Source organism: Typha angustifolia, chromosome 10, assembly GCF_048772165.1.
Source record: "Typha angustifolia cultivar Huaian chromosome 10, ASM4877216v1, whole genome shotgun sequence".
NCBI lineage: Eukaryota > Viridiplantae > Streptophyta > Magnoliopsida > Poales > Typhaceae > Typha > Typha angustifolia.
The window spans coordinates 873,591-892,843 of NC_133248.1; the positions used below are offsets into that span (position 1 = coordinate 873,591).

General features: G+C 36.7%; 3 protein-coding genes across 5 annotated transcripts; 2 read left to right on the plus strand and 1 right to left on the minus strand.

The window, feature by feature from the left end:
• Nucleotides 1-1,071, minus strand: LOC140768801 (ribulose bisphosphate carboxylase small subunit, chloroplastic-like). The gene is made up of 3 exons (XM_073109220.1): nt 809-1,071; nt 587-718; nt 1-492 (listed from the first exon to the last, which is right to left on the minus strand). Exons 1-3 carry the CDS (start codon nt 983-985, stop codon nt 262-264), a joined length of 540 nt encoding a protein of 179 aa, XP_072965321.1. The 5' UTR covers nt 986-1,071; the 3' UTR covers nt 1-261.
• An 816-nt stretch (nt 1,072-1,887) lies between these two features.
• LOC140767968 (metal tolerance protein 7-like) lies at nt 1,888-7,071 on the plus strand. Of its 3 annotated transcripts, none has more exons than XM_073108035.1 (6): nt 1,888-2,063; nt 5,114-5,226; nt 5,356-5,601; nt 5,918-5,998; nt 6,282-6,512; nt 6,610-7,071. In XM_073108035.1, exons 1-6 carry the CDS (start codon nt 1,937-1,939, stop codon nt 6,952-6,954), a joined length of 1,143 nt encoding a protein of 380 aa, XP_072964136.1. In that variant the 5' UTR covers nt 1,888-1,936; the 3' UTR covers nt 6,955-7,071. The 3 variants fall into 3 exon arrangements, with proteins under 3 accessions (XP_072964136.1, XP_072964135.1, XP_072964134.1); XM_073108034.1 differs by lacking the exon at nt 1,888-2,063 and adding an exon at nt 2,769-2,994; XM_073108033.1 differs by lacking the exon at nt 1,888-2,063 and adding an exon at nt 4,200-4,645.
• Nucleotides 7,072-12,416: 5,345 nt separating this feature from the next.
• On the plus strand, nt 12,417-13,378 carry LOC140769063 (LOB domain-containing protein 41-like). The gene is made up of 2 exons (XM_073109609.1): nt 12,417-12,659; nt 12,759-13,378. Exons 1-2 carry the CDS (start codon nt 12,470-12,472, stop codon nt 13,220-13,222), a joined length of 654 nt encoding a protein of 217 aa, XP_072965710.1. The 5' UTR covers nt 12,417-12,469; the 3' UTR covers nt 13,223-13,378.
• The last annotated feature ends 5,875 nt before the right edge of the window (nt 13,379-19,253 follow it).

Here is a 19,253-nt window from a genome sequence, read left to right on the forward strand (position 1 = left end):
GAAACCATGAAATGCAATAAGTTTATTATCATAAAGCAACAAGATATATGTAGCTGGAGCTCTTATGTTCCTCACCAACTAGACCAAACTCAACTGTTGGAGAGAGAAAGGATAAACGAGATCCAGCAGAAGAAAGGAACAATATATGATGATGAAACTAAAGCAAATTAAATGATTCAAAAACCAAATTTATCGGTGGAAGTCGACGGATAGAATCCGGTGGGTGAGCTGACATCATGCCCACATTTTAGAGCTCATGATCTAGTAGTTTTCAGGCTTGGCGGCTATGAAACCCACACACTGGACTTGGCGGCTGTTGTCGAATCCAATGATCCGAATGAAGCAGTTCGGGTACTCCTTCTTGCATTCCTCGATCTCCTTGATCACCTGGGTGGCGTCGGTGCACCCGAACATCGGCAGCTTCCACATCGTCCAGTATCGCCCGTCGTAGTATCCCGGAGATCGGTCGTTCTCACGGTAGATGAACCCCACCTGCTCGATCACATTAACTTACACAATATTACTAGAGATCTTGATATATTTTTTCCTTTTTTTTAAGACAAAATATGCATGATATAGTACTTACAGCGCTGAATTCTAAGGAAGCAATCCAGTTGTTGCGCATAAGGTACTCGATTTGCTTGAGCAAAGCCTCTGTTGAGAGAGGTGGAAGGTAGGAGAGAGTCTCGAACTTCTTCACACCTTCAATTGGCCACACCTACAAATTCACATCAAATATATTTTACATCAACAAAACTACTGTGAGAGTGGACGAATGTTATATAAAATGCATGTTATACGTACGTACCTTCATGCATTGAACTCGGCCTCCATTGCTTGGGAGGTGGGAGAGGTCGGCGTTCGCCCGGCGGGTACCGGGGAATGCGGCGGCGGACTTGAGCCCGGTGAAGGGCGCGACCATGTTGGATTGAGCCGGGGTGGTTCGGGCGACGGTGGCCGATGAGACCATCATAGATGAGGCCATGCCTATCTATCTCACTGGGAGGTCGAGCAAGAGAGGAGATGGAGGAGAGCTTGAGGCTTCAGCTATGCACAAACTATTGGCTATATATAACACACCAATGGAAAAGGGATGGATGCGTGATTGTTGTTTTGATCCAAGGGGTGCGAGAGATGTTGGACGTCTGATGACATGAAAACTACGTGCACCACTCATGGATGGGTAGGGGTGGATGACATTGATGATTGATATCGTTTGCCTCCAATCACGAGCCGGCACGTGGCGAGAGAGATCTTATCCTCATGGGGATGTGAAATGGGTGATGGCATGACGGCTCTCTCAACGGCTCTCCGTTTCTTACGCCCTGCAACTTGTGAGCATACATCATGGCGGTGGTTGCAGGTCACATAAAAAGTATTAACGGTTTGCCACTCGGATCCGGATCCTTTAGAGAATCCGAGTCCATTATAAATCAATCAAGAGTTCCAAGTCTTCAAAGAAATGGAACCTTTCAATCAAATTACGTTCAAATGTGGGTCCAACTCAACCAAAAAACATGTTAGATGGCGAAAGCTCGGGGTCTTGACATGATAAATAAATTTAGTTTCTTAGCCTTTCTTCCAATTGTGGAAACTTTAATTATGTGACACTAAGTTTAATGGAGTAGTTGTATGTTAGTATTTTATTTGATTTAGCATGCATGACAAGCCACAGATATGAAGAGGCTTCACGGTTAATTATAACTTGCATTAGAAATCCTACGAAAAGAAAAGAAATGGAATGGAACCACTAGAGATGAGAACCCTAACTGCAACCACTACCCACACTAAACAAGGATTAGTGACATAACCCCTACCTTTAAACCTAAAAGTGGAAATTAACTGCTCATGTCATACTTCTCCACCATCGATATGGATAACCCACGCATGCAACTCCATTGAATGCCTGAAGAGCTCTTCTTGTTTTTCTCTTGCAATGAAGAAGATGGAAGAGGATTCCGGCCAGTCGAGGCTGCCGTGGCGGCTCAACGCCAATGACTTCCGGTTGCCGGAGCCGCCGAAGGAGCCGCCGTTTGTTTCCAGAGTGTTCCTCAGGAGACACGGTTTGCTTCTCATCTTATTCCTTCTCTTTGTGTTTGTTTACAGTCATTTTAATTATAACTTGAATTGAAATGAATGCCTTTTCCGTTTACATAATTGTTATCGAAAACTTCTAAACTATTGAAATTATCACTTAAATCTTTTGATACGTTAACATTAGACAATTTTAAAACTATTTTAAGCAATTTATACAAGAATAAGAACGAGCTCAATAATTTTAGTGGCAATTATAAAGAAGTTAGTGAGACTTATGATATTTAAAAAATAATAATTGGGTGCTAATTATACAAAAAATTCCTACATTGAAATGGTTAATAGTTCTGCATATACTAAAAAGACAAGATTAGAACTATAAATTTACTTAAATTCAAGGTGCTATACGCAAAATTCCGAATATTTTGCAAAGCGATGTTCTTGTCTGGTAGCTATATATCCAATTCCACACGTATCTACTTGTCAATTTATTCAAATTAATGACTCCAAAAGGTTGCAATCTTGCTGATAACTCCAATTTTCTGGAACAAGTGATCACTCTGGACAGCGATACTTCCCCACCTAGAAGAAATTGATTACTCCTACTTAATCAGCAAGTTAAGTATTAATTATGATTAAAAAAACTTAGGGCGGCAAGAAGCGAAGCGCACCAGACCTTTTAATTAGTGTCTAAAAAATATATTATTAACAACTATACTTAAAACCAAATAAGTCTTTAACAGCACGCTTCTCTTCTCTAATCACTGCCAACACCAAGTGAGATGGATCTGAGAGTGGAGTCCTCCGGCTCCCGGAGGGAGCTCCTCTCCGCCTCCATGAGGCTCGACGGCGACCCGCCGGAGCCCGCCGAGGCCTGGAAGCTTAAGATGGGTGGATTTAAGTTGCCTGAGAGGCCAAAGACACCATTTTTTGTTGCTAGACTTCTTATAAGAAGTGAAGGTATGGCTTTTGATGGTAGTTTGTCGTTCAACTTTTATAAATTTTATTTTAGAGTGAGTGGGTTATCGTCTCTCTTTGCTATTTGCTATTCGTGATGGAACTTTGTAGGCTCCTGTCTGTTAACTTATAAAATAAGAATAAGCTTATTCTGTGTATAAACTTAGACAGTAAGTGAATAATCAACTAGGGTTATATTAGTAACTAATTACCATTTCATTCATTGTCTTTGTTCTTCCACTTTCCTCATTTCTCTTTATCATCCGTTAGAAATGATATTTCAGTATCTGATATTAGTATACTAATGTTAACTTTATTCTATGAGTGAACGTAGAGGATTTGAATTCTTTGAACTGGACCACAACATCCATGATATCCTTTTCATGAGATATTTATTTGAATGTATTTTAGTGCATACCCTCCTAAAGTTTATATTTGAATCAATATTATACCTTCAACAGTCATTATTTTTGCATGGATAGTCCTCGAGTTACTTTCGAAAATTATAATCTAAAATCTTAGTAATTTAAAAGACAAAAGAATATATATACACCTATAAAATAAGATTAAGAGTATTTTATATATATATATATATATATATATATATAATATTTTTTTTCTTAAAAGATAAAAGAAAAGAGAACGAGAAAAATATAAATTATATTTTAACTTTCTCAATTACTATTATATATCATTTTACCCTATCAAAAAAGATTTATTAAATAAATTAACTAACTAATTAGATGGAGACAAATATTATCCGTTTCTCATCCTCACTAGAATTAGAGATAGATTTTGAAGGAATTAAGGAAGATCAATTTATTAATATTCATAGAAGTTGTGTATGCCACTAAAGAGGAGGTTAAAGTAGAGGTGTCAAACGTTGATTGTGTTAATCCAATGTAATAACTCGACTTTTAAATAGATTGTATATATATTTATTACTTAAATCCATTTAATATATAATATAATGATTTATTTATGATTTGACTAACTTAATTATGATCTGATTAAACATGAATTTTTCTCTTTTTTTTTAAAAATCTAACTAAATTAATTGATAACCTGAATAACTTACATAATTTTAAATATTTTATGCCACCATAATCTATTTACAACTCATATAATCAATTTAATATTCTTGTTTATCATAGTAACTATGATGAGTATGAGCCTACCCAAACTCTGCTGTCACCCCTAGAAGGAAAGAGGTGGAAAGAAGAATACGTGGCCATTTTTGTCCAAGTATTAAACCTCGGTCTCTTCTCTTCTCTTCTCTTCGTCGAAACATAGTGACAAGGACCGAGTCGAAAGGAAAGTTTTCGGGTATAACTAGGCGTTGGATTCGATTGCGATCCAACCCGATCGGAGTAGTACTACTTTTTATTTGTCCATAAAAAAATCCCTTCTTCTCCTCTACCTACGTGGGAGTAGAATACGAGGACCCTTTCCAGCGTAATCGAACAAGGCATGGCCGCGAATCCCGATATCGAGCCGGAGGCCAATCGGGCGGGCGCCCTTCTTCCGATCAGGCCGGAGGGCAACACGTCGGACCCGGCGCCGACGTGGAGGATTAACGCGAGAGACTTCCACCTCCCGGAAGCGCCGCTCGCGAAGCCAACCTCCGTTTCCCGAACTTTTCTTAGAAACCATGGTTTGCTTCTTCTTCTTCTTCTTCTTCTTCTTCTTTTTTAATCCTATATACAGTTTTGCTTTTGATTCGTTTATCAAGAATATGTTAGATCCTATATTTGCGTTCTATTTTTTTTAATTTATTGTGTTGCTTTTGGATTCCAATTTCTTATGCACTTTTCAAAAAAGTTGTCAAGGTTGGGAGGAAGCTTCGCCATAGATGAGGTATCTAAATGGGACCGACTTAAGAATAAGTTCCCTGATAATAGGAAAGCTAATTTACCTTTAAACATTCTTTACTATCCTTCTTTTAGAATAATTCTACGTGTGTTTTCTTTGAAGAGGATTAGTAATGCAAAATGGAATCTTTGAATAATTGGCTTAGCAATCTACTTGTCCAAATGAGTGATCACCGGTGGAATCCATTGAATGGTTTCTAATAGAGATGTTTCTAAGAATTTGCACTCATGATATTTTCCTTTTGTTTTAGGGAAGCAAAGCAAAATTGCAAAATATTATAAGAAGCAAGAAAGTCTCCTCAAGGGATTTGTTGAAATGGAAAACATTAATGAGTCTGGTTGCTTAGAGGCAGCTCCTACAGAGGTGTGCTACATGCATTGTATCAAATTTTATATCTTTATGTTTTTAATATGCTTGAATTTTATTCTTTCTCCAGGAATTTAAAATGCAATCTGTATATATTTGTTTCTTTTTTTTTTCTTTTTCTTTCAGGAGGAGTTGAGACAACTAGCCAAGAGTGAAAGACTGGCAATAAACATTTCAAATATAGTTAATCTAGTTCTTTTTGTGGGGAAGGTGGTTGCATCTGTAGAAAGTAAATCCATGGCAGTAATTGCTTCAACTCTGGACTCTCTATTGGATCTGTTGTCAGGACTTATACTCTGGTTCACATCACATTCCATGAAGAAATCTAACAAGTATAGTTATCCAATTGGAAAGAGGCGTATGCAACCTGTGGTAAGCCCACTTTTTGTGAACCTTAATTAAGCAAGTGGGATATAATTTTATGAAGTGATTTACTTAATGAGGCCCATACCTCACCATATGAATTTGTGCATTTTTACTAGTATGATTGGAGTTTTCTGCACATATAACTTTTGCATTATAAGCAACTCTATGCTATTTGGGATAGTTTATTCTTGTCGCATGGCAGGATGTGAAATTGAATAGCTCTGCTCACAAATTACTAGATGTCTTGAATGCATAACTTTGTTGAGTTAGTTGATTCATTCATTCTAAAATAAGCAATGAGATGGGGGATATTTTTGTGCAGGGCATTATAGTTTTCGCTTCAGTCATGGGGACTCTTGGCTTTCAAGTACTGCTAGAATCTGGTCGGCAGCTCGTTACACAGGTAACTCAGCAGTTGTATTAGTTCCTTAGTCATCGAGTTTACTAATTTATTAGTGTTATCTTACCACATTATTTGAAATGGTTAAACTAAGTTTTCTAAAAAGTAAATCATTTCACCCTCATATAGAATTCAGATTGTTTGATATACTAAACATTATTATAACAACAGAACCAACTAATTCTTTTCCCTTGTTTTCATATTAATATCACTTATGTCAACCTAGATAAGATTTTATTGATGGTTTTGATATGTGCTATTCATTAAAATATCTCTGTTCTTGCAGTCCCACACCACTTTCAACCGCGCGAAAGAGATTTGGATGATTACAAGCATGGCTTCGGTTACGATTGTGAAATTTATTCTCATGATTTACTGTCGTACCTTCAAGAATGAAATTGTCAGAGCATACGCGCAAGATCATTTCTTTGATGTTATTACAAACTCAATCGGCTTAGCATCTGCTCTACTTGCTGTTAAATATTATTGGTGGATGGATCCTCTTGGTGCTATATTGGTGAGTTAATCAAACAATTTGGCGAGATGAATGAGCTTGAAATTTAACTTTCCTGGATATCATTGATGTACTAACTGAATGCTGAATTTTTGTTCAGATTGCATTGTACACAATAACCACTTGGGCGAAGACTGTCCTCGAGAACGTCTGGACATTGATCGGCAAAACTGCGCCTGCCGACTACTTAACTAAGCTAACCTATCTCATCTGGAATCACCATGAAGAAATCAGACACATTGACACAGTCAGAGCATACACTTTTGGCACTCACTACTTTGTGGAAGTAGATATAGTCTTGCCTGGAGATATGCTTCTAAGCCAAGCGCATGACATTGGTGAGGCACTGCAAGAGAAACTGGAGCAGCTGCCGGAGGTCGAACGGGCATTTGTGCATGTAGACTTTGAGTTCACACACAGGCCGGAGCACAAGAGTGAGGTTTGATGATGAGAGGAATAATACTGGAGCAATCGATTGCATAGTACTGTATCAAAGAAACAAGAGTTTGTAGGTGATATTGATCTTAATAAAGCACTTAATAATATCTAAATCTTATTCTCACTCTTGGCTGTTCGTCTTCTGTTTGGAGCTTGGGATTTTGAATAAATACTCTTATGGGAGAATGTGATGAAGAACTCATATGGAAAACAGATGCTATATGGATTGGATAGTGTTAATCCCCATCCAGATTCTTAATTTTGAATCAGCAAAATTTAAAATTATATTTTAGTTAAACAGATAAGAATTGGATTTTAAACATGCGGATCGAAATTTAATTGAATTATAACCCTTTTAGAGATAATTAATAATATTAAACATATCATTAATAATAATATCAATATTCACTATTTAAATAAGTAAATTAAAATTTAAAAATTATTAAAAAAATGTGGATAAACATATATCAGATATCCGTGTTCGTATTTAAAAATTATATCGAGTCCTGAGTTTTATTTTTTATCATATTTGAATCTGGAGGTAGAAGTTAATCCGACCTGTTTTCACCCCTATTAACTCATGATGGTTGAATTAGGTGAAAATTCTATGATTAAGCTCTTTGATCAACATGGTTCATATCCAACTAGATGTTATTTTGCAACTTTGTACAGTGAATCAAATCGGCAAACAGTATCTGAAACTGACATTCTCAGCGAAGATAACGGCAAGATCAATCTCAAGGGAATAATATCAAGTTCCCAAACGGACCAATTTGATCCAAATTTTAGATTTAGATAATACGAATACAGGAGTACTACTCAGCATGCGTTGGGTTCATCACCAGAGATCCCTCCTGTTAACAAACACTCTGCTCCTTGATCAAATGTCTCCAGTAATCAAATTGTGATTAAATGTTTGGATAAGTTACAAGTCATAAATTCCAACTCCCAAATTTTCACTTCTTTCTTTTCCTTCCACATAGCATCTAATTGTAATCATGATTCCACTTGCTAATATAATATTTACCTACCTTTTATCAACAACAAGAAAAAGAAAAAGAAAATATATATCATGCTCATATTGACATTTAACATGTTTGATCTTATCACGGAATCAAATTGGGTCAACACTTGACTGAAACATTATACATTATAGATTCCAAGTATAATTCACTCCTCAGTCCTCAAAAGAGAAGAAGAAAACCAGCAAAGCTAAATGAAGCAATCTGAGCTCTCCTTCAATGACAAACATTTATCTCTCTCTGACTGACTCACGATACTCTCAACTATTTCTCAGCCATGATTGTACCTCCTACAAAACCTAAGGCCATCAATTAATACACATCTCCTTTTATCCAACACAACCATTTAATTACTACAGCACTCTAGTCCTTGCTCCTTCTTTTTCTTTTTGAGAGAAATTTAATGCTGGCCCTTTCAAACCATCAAACCTCTTAATTAAGACTATTTTTTTTTTAAGTTTTTTCTAACCCGTTCTTTACTCTTAGAAAACAATGATAATGGCTTTTTTTTTAGAAGTATTTTTTAAACAACTAATGAAAATGAGTACAAATATAAAAAAAATATTTAAATGATTTAGAGAATAAATAATAAAACTTGATGTGCACAACAGAGTGCTTCTCTAATAAGGCAAATGCTATATACTATAGATATCAGAATCAGACTGAATGACTGATAGGTTTCTGTGAACCATTTTAGTCAGCATTTTCTAATTGAACAATAATTTACTAAATATCTAATCAGATTTTGATAACTATGCTATGCAATCTGATAGATTTTATTTTATTTTATTTTATTTAATTTTGAAGAAGAAAAACACTACTGTTGCGTAGGTACTGATATCATCATTTCTACTCTTAGAAGAAGTAATGCAGCAGTACCCATCATTGCAAGTAACTATTACAAACACATGCATCATATCTCATGCAAAGGAATAGGAAGGCAACATATTATCCAACAGCATCCAATAGCCACTCCTCACCATATGGACAAGATTTGATAAGACCCTTCCTTTGACAAGACACATAACACTACCCCCTCAATTATTTAACATGCAAGAAATCGACTATTCTATAGATACATACATGATACATGCCCAACCACCACCTTGTTTCTTTCTTCACTCGTGTTGGTAACTTCTAGTTTTAGTAACCTCTCAACTCAGTACTCCAGTACTTACAAGTAAATGTAAAAATAAAATAAAAAAACAACAACAATTTTTACCATAAATATATATATATATATAAATATCTCGACACTAATGCCATATTATATTTAGGATCGAGTATTCTTGGATTCGAATTCACTCCTCTCAAAAACATAAAATAAGAGAGTATCCTTGGCATTGATTGAAGAGGTAGTAGAACTCTATATCAAGAATTAGTATACAAACTTATATAAACAAACAAATGCAATTAGTATCCAAACCACCACCACCACCACCACCACCACCAGCAGGAGGCTCAGGTCGACTGTACACAAGATGCAAAGTAAAGCCAACAAGATGTCCAAAACTCCCCCTCGTTTCTCACTCGATTCTAGTGTACTAAGGAGGGGGTGTTTTCGTCATTTACCTGTTGTGAAGCGGATCCGGGCAGCTAGGGATCCGCCGCTTGCTGTCGTCGAACTTGGCGCCACCGCCGGCGGCGCCCGCATAGAATCCGGAAGGGATGGGTCGCGTCCCGACGAAGGGCTTCGCTTCCTGCGGCCTTGCGCTGGCTTTTGGAGGAAATAACGGAAATGCCACTGCCTTGTAGTATTGGAAGCAAACCCACGTAGTATAGAGGATAGTTATGTAGAAGAAGAGAGACCTCTTCCTTCTCCTTTCTATGGACGACGACATTGCCTGGAGAGATAGAGCGATGGTGATGGCGATGGCGATGGCGATGGAGAGTTTGAATGATGGGGAGGGATTAAGTAGAGGAGCTCTCTTTTTGTGCATAAGAGCCAGAGGGGGGGAGGTTATTTACGTGCTTGCCCTTGGTGTTTGGTTTTAATGGCAGAAGTGCCATTGGCTTGGATGAGTACGCGGCCGTTTATGACGGGCGGTGTTCTTGCGACGTGTTGCTCTTCACTGTACTCCCTTTGATGCGGTTTTTAAATTGCATGTGACTCTGCACATGAAGTTCGTATCTCCTACCAGACACAGACACAGAGACAGAGAGAGAGAGAGAGAGAGTTTTGTTTTAGTAATATATATAGTTTGGTTTGCAGTACCAAGTTTCATAATCAGCTTAAGTTTATAGAAAACTACTATAAATTTTAATATGGTATTGGAGCAAAAAGTTTAGATTTGGATCTAAATCTTAGCAATTAAATAGTAAGCACTGGTATGCACAACTTTAACACCAACTCAAAACGATTGAGTAAATCAATCGCAGTTGTGAAAATATACAGTAGAGAAAGAGTTACCATTTATAAGACATGCATGTTACTCACTAATGGCTGCAGAAGCTAGTACTTTGCTTACAGTGAGTAGTATATGTAAGTTGGGTTTTGGGTATAAAGCGTGGTTATAATAGCAAAAAGGCTTCTTTGGTCATTTCCTATAATACCAAAGGCAATGAGTAGGAAAGAAAATAAAAACAAGAAGAAAAAGAACGAAAGGACCTTCCGATGGCCTTACCAGCATCATCCCTTCCTTCCTCGATTTGACAACAAGACGCTGGAAGTCGGAAAGCTGAAGCTTTGCGCGTCTCTTGTTGGAGTCTTTTGGCTCCCTTCCTAACCTTTTCTTGGCTTCTTGCGTTCGTCTGCTTCTCTGCTCTCTTGCTTCCTTGTGAGGTTTTAGTTTGTCCGCTAGCTCTGCTCCCCAACATGAGCATGAGTAACAAACACCCAGTTGCATCACACCCTAGAAACCGAACAGCACAGTACTGCTACTCTACTACTCCGTCGTCTACGTGATCGACGATGGGTCGCCTCATCATTCTGCCTAACTTTAGCCATTGTTACTAATGCCCCAGATTCGCTCATCTTGCAAACAGCCATTACTCATTGGCCATGGGCTTCCTTACTGGGCTTTCTTTTGGAATAAGTACTAGGGACTTGCAAAGGCCCAAATCTTGTGTTTGATATATTCTCACAATATTATAGTTTCCAACATATTGGGTCTTTTTATAATATTTGGGAAATAAACTATATATTTAGGAACATACATAGGCACAAAGTTTTATTGATACATTTGTGACGGGCCTGACAATGCCCCGATTCATAAATTGTGAGGAAAACAAAATAGAAATACTATATTTTGACACAAGTTTCAGACTTAGTTAATGATATAATAATATTATCTAGAAAAGCAAGATATTTAAGCTCTATGGTATAAATATATATGATAAAAAGTATATCCCTAATGGATTCACAAGTGCAAAGAGTCTAAAGTTAGCTTGAACTTCCTTCATAGTTCGAAGAATACTCCTACGAATCTATGAAAAAGCTCGAGAAACGAATATTTTCAACGTACACAAAAAGAGAGCTCAACGAGTAAATATACCCGTTCCCATTAGAGGACCATGCATGAGAGTAAGGAGCATAACACTATGAAGCCAGAGATTCATCACCAAATCTCTATATTTAGAGTTTGAAATTTGAGTTAAAAATACTGTTATACTCTAAAAAGAAGGAAAAAGATAACAATATCCTAACTATTTTAAAAATAATAATTTATGGATGACGGAATATTTTCTTTTTATGCAATATGTATAAATGGTTTTTGTGATTACTTAACCTACGAGTAATTTCTGTAGAGGCAGGGCTGAGTCGTAAATAATAAAAAATATTAAATGTAAATGTCATATAAGTAAAAAAAATAAATTCAGGGTGTTAAATATAAATTTTCCTAAAGAACTAAGGTAAGGACCGCCCACAGCAACGGGCGAAACCACTGAACCAGAAACCACTCCCCCAGAGGGTACGGACCCAAGAAGACTGGGATTTCTCTTTTCCCTATCCGCGTCGCAGGATAAAAAGCATGGATAAAAAATAATACTCTCTTTTTATCCTACATATACATATATTATCTTCAGAAGTTATGTGGGCAAGTAGCCAAGTACTCTATAGCAGCACCTCCTAGTGGTTTTCCACCCATGATAAAAGACTAGAATAACCAAATGGTTGATAGTGAACGCCGGATAAGAATTCCGATAGTAGGATAAAAGGTTTCTTCCGCTCTCCCGTACCAGTGGCGTGCGCGTGGCCACCACGCGCCTCTGTCCATTTTCTCCTCTTCTTCTAGATTTCCACCTCACCCCAAATTACCATCCCAACCCTCACCCCAGTCCTCCGCCAGACCGGGCAACACCGTAAATTTAGACGCCGACGAGGCCATTCACGTAATTCAACAAGTCTTCTCCTCGTCTTCAGACTGACCAAATCCACGGACTCTATCTCCCACCGATGCTTTATATACCCCACTAATTATCCTATCCACCCCCGCTTTCCTCTATCCTATCTCTCTTATTCTCCTCTTTATTCGCCGGTTGCAGCCATTACGTTCATCAATGAGGATGAGCTGCAACGGCTGCCGTGTACTCCGGAAAGGGTGCAGCGACGACTGCGTCATCCGACCGTGCCTGCAGTGGATCCAGAGCCCTGAGGCTCAGGCCAACGCCACCCTATTCCTCGCCAAATTCTACGGCCGCGCCGGACTCGTGAATCTGCTGTCGGCTGGACCCATCCATCTCCGACCAGGTCGGTATTTTGGTAGAATGTAAACGCATAATTAAATTTATCGTTCTAATTAATTTTTGAGTTACATAGAATTAAGATAATTTGGATCTTCTTTTTCAGCTATATTTAGATCGATGTTGTTCGAGGCTTGTGGTCGGGTCTTGAACCCGATCTACGGCTCGGTCGGATTGTTGTGGTCCGGAAGCTGGCAGCGTTGCCAAGCCGCCGTCGAAGCCGTCTTGAAAGGCATGTCGATCACGCAGATCTCCACAGCCGTAGCTGCAGTGCCGCCGCTGAAGACCTGCGACATCCGACACGTGGCGAGGAATCCACACATCGGCGTCGCCGCCAGGTCCCGCGCCCGGTTCAAGCGGGCCGGGATGGCTGTGCCGGTGAGCCGGGAGAACGACAGCGATGCCTCGGTGGAGACGGTCGACGCCTCGCATGTTAGCCAATCCGAGCAGTACGACGCCGAGGTCGGCCTGGATCTCACCTTGGCCCTCTTTCACAAGGCCCAACCAGCAAAGAGCGAATCAGGAGACGACACGTATCCGGCGGAGCTGGGTCCCATACCTCCGGCGTAACACTAGAACACCAGTTGTAACTTGTAACCGTTCTTCTCTTCGATCGTTATTATTTTTGATGGTGTTTTCGGGATATTTGATACTTGTGTTTTACTCTTGTAATAGTCTCGACATCATTTTCTATAGTGAGTTGCATAGATATATATTATGTTTATACTCCAAATTTTTCTCTTCCTAATTAAGTTTAACATGATCAGTTCATCATCCCGTTGTAGTAGCTACCATCCTTATAGATTGCACTCATGGAAGACGGATTGATATACAAATTAAGAGGAGAAATAGAAGGATAATTCTTTGGTACAAGCCTCCTACTTGGTTATAATAAGTAGGTATATAACAAAGTCATATAGAATATCAAACCCTAGGACACAAACAAAATACATCAAAGAGCACAACTTTAGTAAATACATAAATGTAAAGGACCTAATGTTGTGAAGGTACATAGTTTTGTGAATCTTAAAAAGGTTGGAGCAAAAAACTCAACCAACAAAAGAAACTACCAAAAAAAAAGAAAAAAAAAAGAAAAATAATTGATAGACAATGCTGAAGAATAGAAGGGACAAACTAGACAACCACAACATGGAGGAATTAACTTATGACAAGGGAAGAAGATGACTGGGGTTAAGCTTGAATAGAAAGAGTCAGACTCGAGGACCAACGAATGGGGGTGAATGGCAACAACAACAAAGAACACAAGAGAGTGAGGGGACACAGCGGAGATAGAGAAGGGTAGGGTTGCATGACAACGAGGAGAGGACGATGTTAGGTTGACAACGACAACAACAAAAGAATGAAGCGAATTAAGTTGAAGGAGGAAACGAAGGAGGGAGAGGGAGAACACTTATCCCCTTCTCTAGCCACTCGGGCTAGGAGAACGGAGGGGAGTAGCTTATCAGTGACAAGAGAAAAGCTTTCTGAAAAAAAGAAGAAAAGCTTGCGGCCAAATCCTAACAAAGCTAGGACCAGAGTAGGGGGACATTTTTGTATAGTAAGTATTGAAAAATATCCTGTCTTAGGGTAGGTAATTAATAAGCTTTAGACATTGTCTACATATCATCTTTATTTTATTTTCTAGATAAATGATATGGAAGCTCTCGAGGCCTTATTTGGTTTTAGGCTAAATTCCGAATTCAATTAATTAATCTTATTTTTAAGTTTTAATTTTTTTCGAAGTAAACTTAATTAGATATGAAAAAAGTATATGTATAGTTACTAAACCAGTTTACGGATTCTTGAACTAGTTGAGAGGGATTCTAAACTCCAAACAAACAAGCCACAATAGACTAACACAATTATGATAGAAATTAAATAACCATCTATAGCTAAGCACAAATGATCAAGTTTTGCAAGTATATACTTGTACGTTTTGTCCTTCCGTAGATTTTTATCTATTGACTTGATTAAAATCATCAGGTTGAAAACAGTATTGCGGGATCCATGTTCTTGTAAACTCATCAATTATATTTAATTAAAGGACTTTAAAGAAATTAATAGTTAGTTAGCATTTATGGTATCGAGGTTAGAGGATTTGACTTTGATTCTCCCAAATCTATTTGCAATTAGATATAAACCTCTTATCCCCTATCTCAAACCTAAACATGAGAGAGTGTTGGAATATAAAAGAACTAAAACAACTATTTTTTATTTGATTAAGTTTTTAGAGTATTATTGAGTTAACAATTCTTACTATTTTCCTTTCTAAAAATAATTCTCTGACACAATCTAATAACCTCGTCAACTATTTCGTCAAAATCTTTGAGCTAATAGCAATATTTTGCTCTGGGAATAGCGCCACTTTTATTGCCATAAGATGTCAAAACAGCCCATAGTAAATTATTCAATTAAGTAAACACTGGTCTTGTTGTCATCATAATCTTGTAAGCATTGTTAAGCCTCTTGAACTTATCATATTGAGAAAGAAGGTTCCAAGATCACTATAATAGTTGATAACTTTTGCTTCCAATATATAATTCAATAGACATCTATTTTCCATTAGCCAACAGCTATCATATATATAATAAGCATACAATAACATCTTCTTTGTCTTCCATAATTCCATATCACCAAGTTGCATTATAACAAGTAACTAATTTTTATTTCGTTATTACATCTAATTAACATGACACAATCGTATAATATACATAGAGATGGTCATTTCAATTGGGAACTAACATGGCTAAGCATCAGCATTGATTACACCATTGCAAGGATCAAGTTTCTACTCATGGTTCATCATTCATTCTTCTTTTGTTAGTTTTTTTTTTTAATCTTTATGGCACAAATTTACATTCACTTTAGCTAATAATTTTTCTGAACAAGTTCCTAAAATTTTCTTATTAAATTTGGAAAAGATAATAAAAAAGGACTTTAGTACTCGTGAGTTGAGATTTTTTTTTTCATGTTTATATTACCACTGACACTTTCATTTGCACTTTGAATGATGGAAGAATACAGAAAGAAATAAATCAAGGAAAGCATAGAAACAAACCTTTCTCTTTATCTATCTACTGCAATAATAATCGTAATAACAAAACACCCTCTCTTTTTAAATATCTTTTTCTGCCTGCAAATCTCCTTCTTCCTTCAATGAAATGGATCGTAAATGGCAATCTCTGACCTTGTAGAAATATTACTTGTTTCTTGACGAGCTTATGTTTGATGTACTTTGAATCATATAAAATATCAAGGCTTTAGGAAACCACGAGGTCAAATATTCAACCCAACAAAGCTTTAGACAAGGATATATGCTTCTGCATGCCTTGAATCTTATCGCTCTTTTTGCAATAAAAAGAGCATCTTAGGTCATTGTATCTTTGTAAATAGATATGCTCTCTTTCCAGTGATTTAATAATATGCCAAATAAGCTTCTTCGTACGTGGAATCTTTTCTCTGCTCCAACCTAAACTTGTTTGTTTCTTTAACCATAAAGATGTGGAATAATAGCAGTCCATGATTAGATTATAGCAAGTGGTGGGGTAAAGCTTAGGAGCGCATTTCGTGATAAGCTATCGGCATAGCAACTAAACTCCATTTTTAATGGAGTAGGGTTATTTAGAACGCCACCTTAGTTCTTTGGGTAGTACAAGTTGATTTCGTAGTGCAGTACACATGCAATAATGGAAGAAATATAATTGTTTTCTTGCAAGTTGCAAAGCTTTGGTGATCGATAGTACCAGTTTCCACATAAATTATCGCGATAGTTACGTATAGTCTACAAGGCCTTTGGAGGAGGATAAATTACTCGGTTAAATACTTGCAAGATGAAAGAAGAGGAACGGGTGCATCGATTACAGCACATACAATGGGCATATGTTGTTGTTTTATAGTCTAAATTAACTTTAGATTTCCACACTTAGTCTTAGGATGGGTTATAATCAAGGAAAGTCCAAATGATTTTTTTTCAAAAGTTTTTGACTTTTGATTATCTTAATATAAGAGACGCGTGGTAGACGTAAAAAATTAAGTTAAAAGAAATTTCCATCGAAGTTGCCTTAAATGGTTTATGTTGAACAATGGGCTCAAAAGTTTTGTGTCAAGTCCAAGGATTAGGACTAATTCAAGCCTCATTTGGATTATAAACTAATATAATTTACACCGCTGTGTTCTTCTCACCACATCTTTCCTCGGATTTCTTGGACTTCCGTTTCTATAAGTATTATATATCATCAACATCGCAAGTCAGAAAATGTAACGTTTGATGTTGGAAATAAAGCACGGCCAGCTCACGCCTGAGTGTTTTCATGAATCCATCAACATGGGCTCCATGTCTGTGTTATAGGAGACTGAAGACCTGGCCAGTTATTATTCTAGCCACCTAGCTTGAGTCAATGCTATATGAAACTAAAGATACGCAATTACGATCATATCAATGCTCAAGGAATGATAGATGCTAATAACGTGGGACCAAAAAAATAAAAAAAAAAGATTAAATGTGGGTGTCAAGAAGCCGTGCACTAATAATCCAAATCAATTTCCAAATAAGAGCAACAAAGTAATATATTTTTAATTTTTTTTCACTACATAGAATACTTGTATTAGCTAGGGTTGCCGATCATTTATCTCTAGTAGTCGTTGAGCAGTGTTTGCCGATGATAGCATCATTGGGGACGAGAAATGTTATCACTATAATTTAGTGGTTGATTGATTATTTCATGAATGTTAAGTTTATATACATATGATTATGATTTATTATAGTTGATTCAATTGTCCAACTTATATATCAAAAATAGTCGACCTATTTACTTATTTTACGACCAGCCTATAAAAAAATCATCGAGTTTGAAATCTTCTAACCTAAAAAAAACCTATATAGCAAGCATGTATTTCTTTACTACTGAGGTTATAATAATGCATATAACTTGTGTAATTAACTATGGTGGGTTTTTAGATGTCACAGGCAATTATTGAGAACCAGAGGATTAAAGAATCAAACAGAAGGTTGGAATAGATTAAGCCTTCCATACACCATGAACAATTGGAAAGGGAAAAAAAGAAGAAGCAAAGAAACAAAAACAAAATGCATATTATACTTAACCAAATTGATGGGAAGTTCATTCAATGCACGAAGAATTGGGCGTGCAAATTATCTCCATAGTTTATGGACCAATTTGCCTTTAATTTCTTCGTTATGCTTAATTTCTTTATATATTTACTTACTACAAATAAAGGGATGTGTCCACAACTGCTGCATGATTAGATGGGTCTCGTGGAGACCATTATTCGACGATTTTTAAAGTAATTGTGTCGAGAAGAAGTGTTCGTTAGATTGAGATCCTAATGCTTTTTATATTGTCCACTGGAATTATATAATGGTTGGTTTAGCATCATTGCTTAGGTATGGAATGCACTTGAGAACGTAACACATTAGTGAGCTATAAACAAATTAGATTTACTATCTCTAATAAACAAACCGATAATTATATATAGACCAGACTCCTCATTTATTTTATGTGCCTTTAGGTATAGCTTCTAAAATATCATTTTTATTAGTTGTCTGTTTATTTATTTATTTTTCGCTAAAAACTATTACCTAATTAATTTTAGGTATATATATAAAATAAACTTATATTCATATCCCAAAACGAAAAAAAAAAAATTAATCACAAATTTGAAAGGAAAACTTGTTACCTTGTGATGTTTTTCCGTAAAAAAGTCAAGCTCATTAATTGTAGTATCTAAGAAAAATGGTAGTCAAAGTCGCTTGAATGGTTGACCGTTGACCCATTCCGTCTTCAAATTTGCTAGCTCCATAATTAATTAGCATTCGGGATTCTCTTGATCCACTGATTAAGACTAATTTGGCTGCAATTGGACTATAAACGGAACCATTTATTGGATCATGTGAAGATCGATAGATCTCCTACTAATCAACGAAGTTGGATTTCCAGTACTTAACATATGATGTTCAACTACGTAAGGTTGGCACACGCCTACCATTTCTTTTGCTCAATAAAGACTCCATGTAAGACAGGAATTTCCATGAAAATATCTTGCCAATTGGACCTAATTAATCAAACTTAATACATTTTAATTGCTGTGTGATCATGAGATTGATGAAAGCCCAATTAAAAAGAAACAATATTTTGAGTCCACATACCTGCAATTATCATAAAAGACTTAAAATTTTAGTTCATATGTCCAATATGGGCTGAGATCTCTTAAAGAAAGGAATGCAAAAGAAAGTTTATTCTCAACCTAACTCAAGAAATGGTCAGGTTCTTCCCCTTCCCCCTCGCTTCAGGACTCATGCCCTATTTATATAGTGGATCTCTTGTAAAGATTGGGCTCGGCTTAAGCTTGACTTAAAATTTAATCTAAACTAAGAAAATAAGACTCAAGTCTAATTTGAGCCGAAGCTAGCCCACTCTGGCTCGACTTATTTACACCCCAACTTGTAGCAAAGAAATCTCAGTTGGTTAAGAGAGCGAATAGAAGCTGCTGGCTAATAGAACATCAATGCAAAGATTGTATCATGTCACTGATATAGGTATATGTAATTTTTTTGTGTATATATATATATATATATAAGAAA